Raw genomic sequence first — 12,402 nt, 5'->3', positions numbered from 1 at the left:
ATTGTTGTCACCATCTCCTGTTACTTTAACATATTTATCCACAGCAGTTGTCATATTGGCTTTGGGGTCATTATGGTTGAAAATGATAAAAAGTCCCTTGATCTACTGCAGAGAAGGCTTCTGTTGTGTGCGTTTATACCTGAATTAAAGCACCACCTGCATTATTTATCCCGATTTCCTGAATTAAATCATGTAGAATAAACGCTTGGATATACAGTTAACAATATGGAACAGATGCATGATTTAAAGGCTTTGTTTTCTTTTTTTGTTTTGTTTTGTTTGAGCCAAAATAATCCAAGTAAACAATATCTACTCTTAAAATGTGCTCACAGATCTCTCTTTACTCCAAGAGTTGGACATCTTTCTGTTCTGGCATTGGACACTTAACGCTGCTTCTGGGGCTGCTTTTTCCATGCTGTATGGGAATGTCTAGGGATTCATTACTTTTGGATGAGTATTACAACCCTTAGAGATCTGATACAAGTTAAAATACCAGACAACCTTCTGGTCCATCTAGGGAGGATTTCATCTAATGTTACACTGCTGTTACAGTGTTTCTTGTTACGGTCTCATCGGTTTAGTGGTTCACTTGAAGAAAGGATAATAAACGTAATATACATTACACTGCCAAAGAAATCTAGTAATGAGTAATGAGTTTTTTAAATATAATGCTTTTACCTTTAATTTGAGTAGGTTTATAAGATGACTTGCCATTGGAGTGACATTTTTTTATCTTAAAGTAAGATAATTAGATAATATTCACTCGAAATAAGACAAAGCAATAGTTTTTTCCCACTTCTTTTAAATGACGTAATTTAAGACATTTACAAATTGAGTAGGTAAGTGTCTCACTTACCTACTCAATTCAAGAAAGAAATTCCACTTTTTTTAAAGAAAACTACTTATTTAGATTTTTGTCTTTTGCAGTCTATGATGATGAGGGGTCTTCTTGCACTTTGTAATTATAAAAAAAAAAAAAAATGATGTGAAGGAATTTTAAGAAACCTTAAGCTTCAGATGAAAATTAATGTTGCTCGCTAACTCAACAACATATGCAGTAAAGATTTTTTTTCATGTTACTAAACGCCTTTTGTTATAGATGTTAGACAGGCAATGGACGGAGTGAAGTTAGTAAGAGTTAGAGCTAATGACCCCATCGGTTTAGCGGTGAACCCTGGATAGCTGAATCTAACACCAAACACCTCTGAATGTGAGATGGCCTCTTTGAGGTGCCGCCATGTGCTTTTATTTTGCAGGTATTACAATAAAAAAGGGTGAATACAAATGCACATTAAACTTTTCACACTTTTAGTTTTATGTTACATAAGGCTATTATAAAACCCAATGACATCTGCGGTTTTAACATTAAGGATTTGTAAAATCTTTAATCTAATGCTCTAAGGAGCATTAATTATTTTGATATGTACTGTTTATTTACTCCAATCTATAAAATAATGCAAACAAGTCTCAGTTAAAGACAATTTAGAAACTATTAACACAAAAATGTCAATAAATGTTTTTCATAATAAATAAACAAAAAAATTCGTACAAATCCTGGTAATAGAATTTGTGCCCTGTTGAATAATTCAATGAGTTATTGTAAAAAAAATCATGTTTTCCAATGAAGTTAAACTGACAGACTGACTCAGGGTTTTTTAACATCCTTCCAAACCCTCAGTTACAAACGGATTCCAGATGTAAAATGCTTTAAGTGTGAGTTTGTATTCTTTTCATGATGTTTGGAGAATAAGCTTAGAATTAGTTGCATGTTGGCAAACCTTCTAATGAACAGCTTAGTGCTTGTTTCCCTTGCAGATTATTCAGTTGAGTGGACTGAGGAGGAATCAATTACCACAACTTAACTTTCATTATTTATCCCATTTCCAAAGCTTTAAAAAAAAAAAAGACCACTGTATATGTCTCACTATATTTCTGTGTTAAATTCAGGGTCAAATTCAATTCCTTAAAATTGTATTTTCCTGGGATAAACCCCTCTGAGTACGGAGGATGGAAGGAATGGGGGGAGGGAAAAGAGCGAGAATCCCTCCAGAAATGAAAAGACAAGAGAAAATCTGTTTTTACAGACCACCGCTGCTTTCTCAGCTCTGTTGATTAGCATTAATGTTGTACTGCTGAAGTCTGCTCACACACAAACATACACAAAAAGCACCGTTCCCCCCACCCCTCTTCTGCCTGTGTGATTCCAAACGCCAGAGTTTTTTCCTTTTAAATTAAATGCATGCTGATTGTTATTGCGGCACCCCTCCCTCGTGTGGAATAGTCGAGGTAAATGTCACTAAGTAAGTGCTGCGCTATTTTCTTGGCTGGTTGTTAGCAGCAAAATAAAAGCCCGGAGAGGTGGAGGGAGGAGGAGGTGGAGGAAAGTTCCCGTATCCGTGTTATCAGGGAGCAGCAGGAGGACCGGACATATGTCGCTACTCTCATTACAGTCCAAGCCGGCGATAACGGGGCACTTAGTGGCACATTTGAAACGGCGATCATGGCTGAAGGAGATGCAGGGAGTTCAGGTTGGGATGAGCATCACCACAGGGCACACAGATTCACAACCATGCTTTATTTAAAACACACAAACTCCACAGCCGTTCCAGCGTCACACAATTTCCCTAAACGCCATCTGGGAAGCAGCGTGCCGAACTGGGGGGGTTGAAAAAAGGATAAAACCTCGTCTATGTGTAAAAGACTCTACTTTACATGCTCTGCGCCTAATTGAATTGGGAACAGTTGCAGTTAAAGTGAAAGGCATGTGTGATGCACTATTGGTGGGGCACTATTAGGGTGAATTGAATTTCCACGCCTGACTGAGTGGAATATGAGAGCTTTTGTAAGTGGGATAATATTACAGGCCTGGACTCAGTGAGTGGTGAGGCTTCGGAACCACAATGACCACATTTTAACAAAAACACATCTGTCAGCTCATGTAAATGGATTGCCAATCACCTTGTTGCAAATTTAAAGTCACTGCATTAAGATGGGGTTTTATCGTGAATTGTTGGAGATTTCAGATTCAAATAATAAACGAGACATTTCTTCAGTCTCTTCATGACCACACTAAAATAAAAAGCTGTTGCATACAGCAAGAGTTATAGAGCAGACATACTGTATGTTGTTCCTGAATGTATTCACATTAACGTGCATATTGGAAGTACTTTGTCACAATATTTGTACCTGTGCCATTACAAAGGTAATCTCTTATTTTACGTGCCCTTACGTTTCCTTTTTCGGCGAATATGCAAAACAGTACTAAAGGCCACAGTTATTCTTGTCTGGGTTTTCTTTGGCCTTGTCACTATCTGCAGAATTTCTTGCATTCATCGTCAGGCTTTCACCTGCTGTTAACAAGAAGCAATGCTAGTATTTCTAGCATTTTACAATAACAGAATGCAGGTGAACTGCACCACACAGTGCATTATATCCAGCACACTGAGCACATATATTGGTGACGGAGGTGAAATGAATCATACATATGAAATCCATGCTTCTATGGTTTAGGTCTTGTGTTGGGGCTCAGGAATTTAGATATTTCTCTCTTGTATAAACCTGATTTGTATGAAGTGCTTATTAGCAGGCCAGTGCAGGACTTGATCAATAGAGATATAAGTTTCTGGTTTCAGACTATGGACATTTCTAGGGAACAGCTCACTCCATGGTTCATTGTTGGGTCAAAAACCACCATTTAACATGCCCCAATCTACTAAAGGTTCGAATGTACGTACTAAAACTTTTGCTAACTTGATAGCATGCACAAAGTTGATCAACCAAAAGGCCCTAATTCTAACTACATCTGTAACAACCATTTAGCATGTTTGCCTTCATGAATATGCATAACATATGCTGATCATTAGGGCCTGCAAAATAACATGAAGAGGATATGCAAATGTAATTACTTATCACCTACATCGCGATTTATCAAACCAAAAACTATGCAGGCATACGTGGAGGGAGAAGGAGGCAGAAGTACAATGACAGACAGGATAAAGATAAATTTTCCATGCATGCATGAAGATATTTGGTCTGCTCTACCAAAGTTTCCATGGTGACGGATGTTAAGGCATGTCAAATCCTGATTTAAATAACCCTAACCCTAACTCAAACAATAGTTCACCTGTAACATTCCCACTTATTTGTAAATGCTGTACTATGTTGGCAAAAGCAAATTAGCACTCTTTATATGCACACTTTATTTGGTATCTTGGTAGATCAGACCCACCGGATGCATCATACCGAACAAACTGCAATTGCTACGTATATATGACAAACGCAGTTCTTCATTTATGACAGCAGGTGGCATACCCTAGAATTAGAAACACATAAATTGGGTGCAATTTGGATGTGTGTGTACTTCTACTCAGACGGAAGCCATATTTCTCTTTAAAGACAAACACAAAGGAGTGTGCTGAAGGCTGGAGATCATTTAAGCTTCTTTTTTTATGGAGGGTCGATATGTCATGAAGTGTGTAAGGGTTGCTGCTGCCATTTGGTGTTATTTTGTGTTTGGAGTCAAAGAAATAGGTGGAAGTTATTTTTAATTTCAGACACAGAACCATGATCACTGCCATAATTTACTTGGAGCTGTAACATTTTTTGAGTGTGGGAGTAATGAACATTTTGAAAATTTATCTGAACTTTTTTCAAACCTGACATGCAAAACATCAATCCATATCAAACAATTTAGTGTTTTATTTAAATGGACTATATAATTACTTGATGTAACCTTACGCCAATTTTATAATAGGTAAGGCTTATTTCAAAGCTACTACTGTGTTTGTGGGTCTGACTGTTCAGATGATGAATTACATTTTCTTTAAATCCCCTTTGATCTCTGAGCTTTATTTTTACGATATAAATAAAAGATATTGGAATAAAATTCGGATTTCCATAAGGCAATTATCTCCATCAGAGTTTTCTAAAAAACAGTTTTTATTTAGATTGCCATAAGACAGACAAAGATTCAGCCATTTTTTATTTTGTTAAAGTTAAAAGATAAGATGTTTAAAATTAAGTCGTGTACAAGTAAATTACATTTTGTATTGTTTTTCTTACAAATTTTTCTTTATTGTTAAATGAAAAAGTTTAATTTTATTATACAAAAGTAAATAGTTTTTCTTGTCGTCATGTTTTATGTTTAAATTTCTCTCAGACGAAAAAAAACAAACAAAACAAAAACAACTAAACAAACAAAGAGAACCCAAACAACTGTGTGTTCTTGTGATTTAAAGCCCTCAAGCTGCCTCTCTTTGAACGCTCCAGATTTATAGTTTCTAAGGAGGCTTGTTTTCATTCCTTCTTCTTGTTGAATCCAGACCTGACGCTGTAAATTCTTTTCCTGATCAGAAGCACGCCGATCATCCCTGCTGGGTTCTCTTTTCTCCATCAAACATGGTATTCACCGAAGGGTTGAGTCTGATTTCATCGGAGAGTGTGAAAACTGCGGAAGTGAATCTGAAATTCATCTCACACATCTTCAAATACACAGACACACACACACAGCTCCACTTTGAGCGTTCGCCTCATCCTCGGATATGTACATTATTCCTGACATCAACAATTTAAGAAGACGGTGTCTTTGACACAAAGTGGCATTAATTAAGTCGCTAAACGCACACCATCACACATGAGAAAAACACCGTGGACGAACAAAGCCAGGGACAGAAGGAAAACCTCTAAAAGTCGATTACAATTTTATGTTTGCTTTTAGATCACTTTCTTTTTTTAATGATAAATGAAGTTACTAATTTTGTCTGAGCTCTTGCTAGACACTGAAGCTTTAATTGCTAATTGTTAACAGCAAATGAATAGATTTGCATATTAATGAGGTCCCAATTTACATTTTTAATTTGCCGCTTTCAAAGAGTGCAAGATAAAAGGTTGTGTTGTTTTAAATTATTTATCCTTCAGTGCAGAATAGATGCTAAAAGGAAAAATGTGGGCCTGATTTTTAACCCTGAAGAGCTCTGTCATACACTAATACATATAAATATATATCAGTTATTTATAGTGTCTGTCAGTTAATTAAAGGAACAAATAACAAAACTGGTGAAGTCAAACATTTTTTAGCACAAAGCTGTCCGGAGTGGCAGAGTGGAAACACCAGAGAGAATTTCTGTGGCAGCGGAGTTTGGAATCAGGATTCTTTATTCCGCTTTGTGGAGAAATGTGTGTCTGCGCCTTTTATCACTCCATTTTGTCGTCTCTCCCTCCTGACACCTCAATATGTTTGGCAGGCGACGCCTTCGTTTTTTTTTTAGGCAGCAAAGAGGGAACAAACGAATAAGTTCAGAAATTCATTAAGATTAGAAACAGCCGCTGCTGTGCTCCTTGTGGGAAGGAAGATATTTCACTATGTCTGAGAGGAAGTTCCTCTTCTTACTGTCTGTTAGATTTTTGATCAATACAACATTTCCCAAAAGTAGATGGTGACTTAAAAATGTGCATAAACTAATGCAATACAAAATCCTTAGAATACGGACAGTTTGAATAGGTACACCTCAATTGTTATTAAAGTGCCTTATGTTAGAGGCATGCATATACATGATGTAGATAGCATGCATTTGAAAAATTACTGATACTATTACCCTCAGCAGGTTTTTCACCTTCTCAGTGTCTCTTGGGTAAACATCTTTTTAAGTTTTATGATTTATTTATTGATGAGAAGTATTTATTAAAAGTTTCTTATATTTATCATATGTGCTCAAAGCAATTGGGAGTGAAGGTAGTGGCTTAGAGCGCCACCTACAGGAGGCTGCAAACACAGGATGATTTTTATTTTCAGGCTTTCTGTGAAGAAAGAAAACAGACTGTATTTATAATGAATTTTCAAAAAGTGAAGCTGTAAATTTTTTACAGCAAGTAAATATACATCAAAGCACATACATTTATATTCTGCCATTTAAACAAAGATTAAGTTAAAATATCTATAAATGTAAATAGAAAATTATCTAAGTTCTATTAGATGTTTTAGGTTTAGTTAACTGATTATTTTTCTTAAATATGAATAGTGTGTCAGATGCAAATTTGTTGAGAAAGAAAAACTTCTTAATACCCGAATTAAAGAAATGAAAGCAGCTTAAACTAAAATTATAGGCTTTCGGTAAAATGTATGAAAATATATTTGATTAATATTGAGTGTAATTTGTGTTGTTGTTTTGGTTGAAATGTATGTCATTTTATGTTTTTTTTTTTTAGACTTAATGGAGGCAATGATGTGGTCTAAGCGGATGTAAGATTTTAGGGTTATGAAAAATAGAGACCATGTTTTACCCTTTTAAAGTAGGAAGAAGATGACAGCAGTGGGAGAGAATGAATCCTCCAATCTGCTGCGAGAGGCTGCTGCATATGTTACACCATCCTCCAATTCCTCAAAAAGCAAGCAAGGAAAATAAATGAATAATAAATCAATTATTACCTTTTTTTAAGCAATTATATATATCAAATTAGCTTTTTTTTAAATAACAACAACAAATAACCCTCAAAGTACTTTTGCTTAAATGTAAATAATACACAAAAAATCAACATTGTAATTTTTTTTTCATAGACTGAAATATCCCAGTCTATAAAAGTTTTTACGACTAGGTTTTTTATGTAAATAATAATATAATATTAGCCTGCTAACACAATGAATAAATAAATTAAAACATAAAAAGATAAATAGTATAAAAGAAGATCCAATAAAAGGGTAAGCAGGCTTTCCTCAGTAAGATAAATGTTTTCTTTTTTTTCTTTTTTTTTTATGAGGTGTCTGAAAACACATCCCCTCCCCATAACTGTTTTCGTCTTACTTTGATCGCTCGTTGTTGATTTGACAAAAATCCCAGCAGCAGTGGGGAAGGGGTGGGATCCCTTGAAATTTTTATTAAAGAATTACAATAGAGAAAATCATTCTAATTAATAGCCAATTGTAAACACTGTCAAGCCTGCCTCACAAATCATGCTTGTTATACTTTTATAAGTAATTTCACCAACTGTCACAGTGGAAACAGCTCGTACTTCCACTCTGCTTGTGATAACGTGAGCATCATTGTCTTAAAAGATAATTTCATGGAGATTCAGGCCTGTCCAACAATTTCACACAGAGACAGAACAGCTTATGTCCTATTGATCAGCCTAATTTCAACAGGAGAACATTGCTGCAACCTCCCTTTTGTCCTCCAAGTCCTTTTATATTTAATTGTGCCCTTGTGAACAGGGAGTTGTAATGTAAAGGAAACATGTAGTGAAGAATCAAGTGATGGATCCAGAGAGGAAAAGCTGTCAAGAATCTGGGGTTTACAGAGATAACAGGGCTACGTTTAAATTTTTATCAGGCCTGTCAAAAGAAACATGCACTGCAAAGCTTTTTAAATTCATAAATCTGTAAAAATATTCAACCAAAACTGTGCTAATATAGATTAAAAAACAATTAGTGCAATTTGCACACTAATGGGGCCCCCTGGTGGAGCCTTTCTACAGCTTTCAATAACTGATGTACAGACTTTTTAAAGATAAAACAAGAACTAACTTCAAATATCTCCATTTACACAAACAATACTCATTCCAAGCTACAATCTGTATGTCTATAAGAAAGCTTATATCTATAAGAATCCAGATCCGGTTGCAAGATACACAAACTACATGAACTTACGAGTTCTTAATTATGTAAAGCAGGCTTTTTAAAGATCTCAGTCGCCCTGTTTTGCTTGTCAGTGAAAAAAAAAAAAAGAAAGCAGTGTGTTTTCCACCACCGCACAAATCTGCCACCTCCGGTGATTGATGCAGTCAAATTAGATGTATGTGGAACACTGGCTCCAGCAAATGAACACATCAACTGATGACCAGCTGTTTCTAATTATTATACACTGGTTAATTAGGACGCCGTGTCACCAGCATCAACAGCGGCGGTAAACTGTGTGAAATTCATAATTCATGCTCCGGCGTCCAACGCGCCTCCCTGATCAAACCGCCACGGTGGATGGAAAAGGCCGTGCAGAAAGGGAGCACAGAGGGTGTCAGTGTGTATGTGTGTGTCTATATGATGGTGTGTGTTCACAGCTCTTCCTCACACCTCTCCCCGTCTCTCTCAGCAGGGTGTGTGTGGAGGAGGCAGCGTTGAATGTCTGGATCTCAAAGGTAAGATGAGTGCCTCACTCTATCTTCATTAAATATGACTTTATGTCACATTCACGACAGACTCACTGCTCTTTAAAATGTTTCACATGTTTGAACAAGAATGTAGATGTAAAAGATAAATAAATAAGAAATCTAAGAGAGAAGTAATTTTATTTTCATGGCGGACACCTTTTTTATGTAGCTAGAACTACACAATGTCCTTCCCTTGTACGATTTGGTTGTTGGATTATGACCGGAAATTTCCTAGTTAAGCTCCTAGTGGAGGTAAGAATAAACTGGTGCCACTGACGCAATCCATTCTTCTTCTCCTCTTGTCACAGTTTGTGATTTTTGTACCTATTTTTGCTATATATGTCTTGGGTTGTGTTTACAGTCTGTTCTTTTAATTTATCGTGTTTAAAAAGCTGGTTTATCTCTGTGTTCTATAGTTGATGGTTTTCTTTTGGGGTTTTTGCAAAGATCATTCACCCTAATGGTGTATTTTCACCCTAATGGTGTATTTTTTGTAGCTTCTTTAGGTGAATTTGTCCAATGATGGTTTGAAATCAGGAATTTTCTGAAGTTCCAGCTGTGCTCTCTGTGGTTCGATTGTTCCGTCGAAATTTGGCTCCAAACTACAACCCAAGACTGTCCCTTGCATCTTCACAATAATCATCATAACAACAGCGTCCGCAGGAGTTAACCATGTATGATCTCATTATGCCAGATCCCACCCCTCCACCAACTCTTCATTCTGCTTTCTCAGACTCTGTAGGGATGATGCCATAATGGAACAATGCTACCACGTTAGCCTCAACATAAAGTCATCTTGGAAAATATACCCCTTAAAATCTTGAAGCTGAATCCAGTTTAGTAGGAACTGATATAATCTCATAAACCAGCTGCACTCTGCTATACTGAATACATTTTGTGTACTCTGCACATATAAAATATTTATTCTATTTAAAAATTTTATTGTTTTACCATAAGAACATCTTATTTTCTTTTAGTCATCTCTTCAAAATCATCTGCAGTTCTAATGGGAAGTGGTCACTGTGAAACTCACCAGTCTGCAGAGCAGATCGGTTTTCAAGTAGAGTCGCAAGTGTTGCTACGCTCTGTGGCTCATGTACTGTAATAAACAATGAACCATGTCCTTAAGTGTCCATTAATTTTGCATTTCTTTGTTCTGTGCCCTCATGAGATTGCCCCTTACCAACAGGATTCTGGAGATTATGATCACTGTCATGGTTCTGCACTTTTTGGTTCCGTTTAAGTTTTCTTTTTGAGTTTTCATTGTTTTCTGTTCCATGTTGTCTCATTCTAATTGTTTTCTGGTTGTATGTTAGTTCTTATGTATTTCTTGTTTACCCTCTGTTGCCACCTTGTGTCAGTCTCCTTCCCCTAGCTCCCCTCTAGATCCTTCTGTCCACACCTGCTCCCAATCTGTTGATTATTCCATTCTTTTTTCTGTTTGGCATTTATACTGCTCCTCTTCAGTTGCTTTTTGCTGGATTCTCTTCATTCATTCATTCCCTCCTTGATCTATGTGATCCCCTTTACTCTGTTTCCTGTGTTCGGTGATTAGTTATATTCGGATTTATGCTTAAGTTGCCACCATTCATTTTTAAATCTCATCTCAGCTTACATCACTGCATGTAAGTTCTCTAACAACCCCCACGCAACCTGAAAATTACTCCTTGTCTTGGCTTGAGAGATATGAATTAACCCTGTGAAACAGGTGGTCAAAAGACTTTAAAGTCTCAGAAATTACACTGATCAGTTACACTTTCATTTTGATAGCCATTGTTTTAAGAGTGGGTAAGAATAATCAGATAAAAAAATGTTAACAATATATGCTTAAGGGGCAATTATACAGAACACCCATAAAGAGAATTAGCTAAACATTCCCTCAAAAATCATGATTCAGGAAGTTCAGTTAAATTGTTTTGGGGTTTTTTTCTATAAAGGTTATGTGCAAAACTAGTGTCCAACACTTATTTGAAGTTAACGTATTGAAGGTAATGCCATTTTATTCACTCTCATTCTAAATGTGGTCTAAATGGTCAGCAGCAAAAGGACTCTGACACGGCACAATTTAAAAACAAATCCTACACTACTCCAAGAAATGTAACAAGCAGTACATTCTGAAAATAAATTGACACTCCTTTGTCAGTCATTCCCCCCACTTGCTTTCCATTGTTTTTGAGCCTGAAAAAAAAGGTTGTTCCTCATCTAAAAAAGGTATAAGGCACTTTTAATGGAAACTTCCAAGCCGGGCTTTTTGGGTAATCTGGACGTCCTAACCACATGAAGCAACTGGAAAACTATTTGAAAATGGTCACTGGCATATGAGACCTGCTCCCAGAGAGGGAAAGTGGGGTTATCTCAGCATTGAACAGTCTTAACTGCTTTACTAGGTATAAAGTGGTGTACTTTGTTTATTTGGGAAACTACAGGCCTTGCTTCTCTGTTAACAGACATGCACCATTTTACCAACACCAAAACTAAAACAGCCAACTTCAAAGTTATGGGCATTTAATAGCTATGCTCTCTCGGTAATTAGATACCTTGCAGGAATAACAAGCTGGCCAAAGGAGGAGGTATAGGCCACAGATGTTAAGAAACAAAAGCTCCTAACCATGTACGGAGGGTACCACCCCAAATCCAGTACCCTGAGACTGTACGCCAGCCGTAGGGAAAAAGGCAGAGGACTAATGAGCATAAGAGCCACTATCCAGGATGAAATATCCAAGATCCATAAGTACATCAAGGACAAGGCTCCAACAGACGATTTGCTCAGTGAATGTCTCAGACAATGGGGAACAGAAGATGAGGTGCCAGAGACTCCATCATGGGAGGTTAAGCCCCTAAACAGGATGTACATAATTGAAGTGGCAGATATCAGGAAATCCTACCAATGGGTAGACAAAGCCGGAATGAAGGACAGCACAGAGGCACTCATCATGGCTGCCCAGGAGCAGGCCCTAAGCACCAGAGCAATAGAGGCCCAGATCTACCACACCAGACAAGACCCCAGGTGCCGACTGTGCAAAAAGGCCCCTGAGACAATCCAGCACTTAACTGCAGGGTGCAAGATGCTGGCAGGGAAAGCTTACATGGAGCATCATAACCAAGTGGCTGGAATAGTATACAGTAACATCTGTGCAGATATATACTATACCTTACTAGTATGGGCTGGGATACACCTCCAAAGACGGTAGAGAATGACTACGCTAAGATTCTGTGGGACTTCCAGATACAAACGGACTGAATGGTAATTGCAAACCAACCTGACAT

General features: G+C 37.0%; 1 protein-coding gene across 2 annotated transcripts in view; it reads left to right on the top strand.

The window, feature by feature from the left end:
* si:dkey-288a3.2 (protein phosphatase 1 regulatory subunit 37) overlaps window positions 1-12,402 on the top strand; it is a 57,614-nt gene that overhangs the window by 6,195 nt on the left and 39,017 nt on the right. The window contains exon 3 of one of the 2 annotated variants that reach the window (XM_038290679.1): window positions 9,081-9,123. In XM_038290679.1, coding sequence (XP_038146607.1) covers window positions 9,081-9,123 — 43 coding nt within the window. Of the gene's footprint in view, window positions 1-9,077; window positions 9,124-12,402 lie in introns of both variants that reach the window. The other variant, XM_038290678.1, reaches the window with a different exon arrangement.

This window comes from Cyprinodon tularosa, unplaced genomic scaffold (assembly GCF_016077235.1).
Source record: "Cyprinodon tularosa strain WSP-4 unplaced genomic scaffold, ASM1607723v1 ctg286, whole genome shotgun sequence".
Classification (NCBI taxonomy): Eukaryota; Metazoa; Chordata; class Actinopteri; order Cyprinodontiformes; family Cyprinodontidae; genus Cyprinodon; species Cyprinodon tularosa.
Note: the sequence above shows the minus strand (reverse complement) of the source record. Positions and strands in the feature narration are given on the sequence as shown.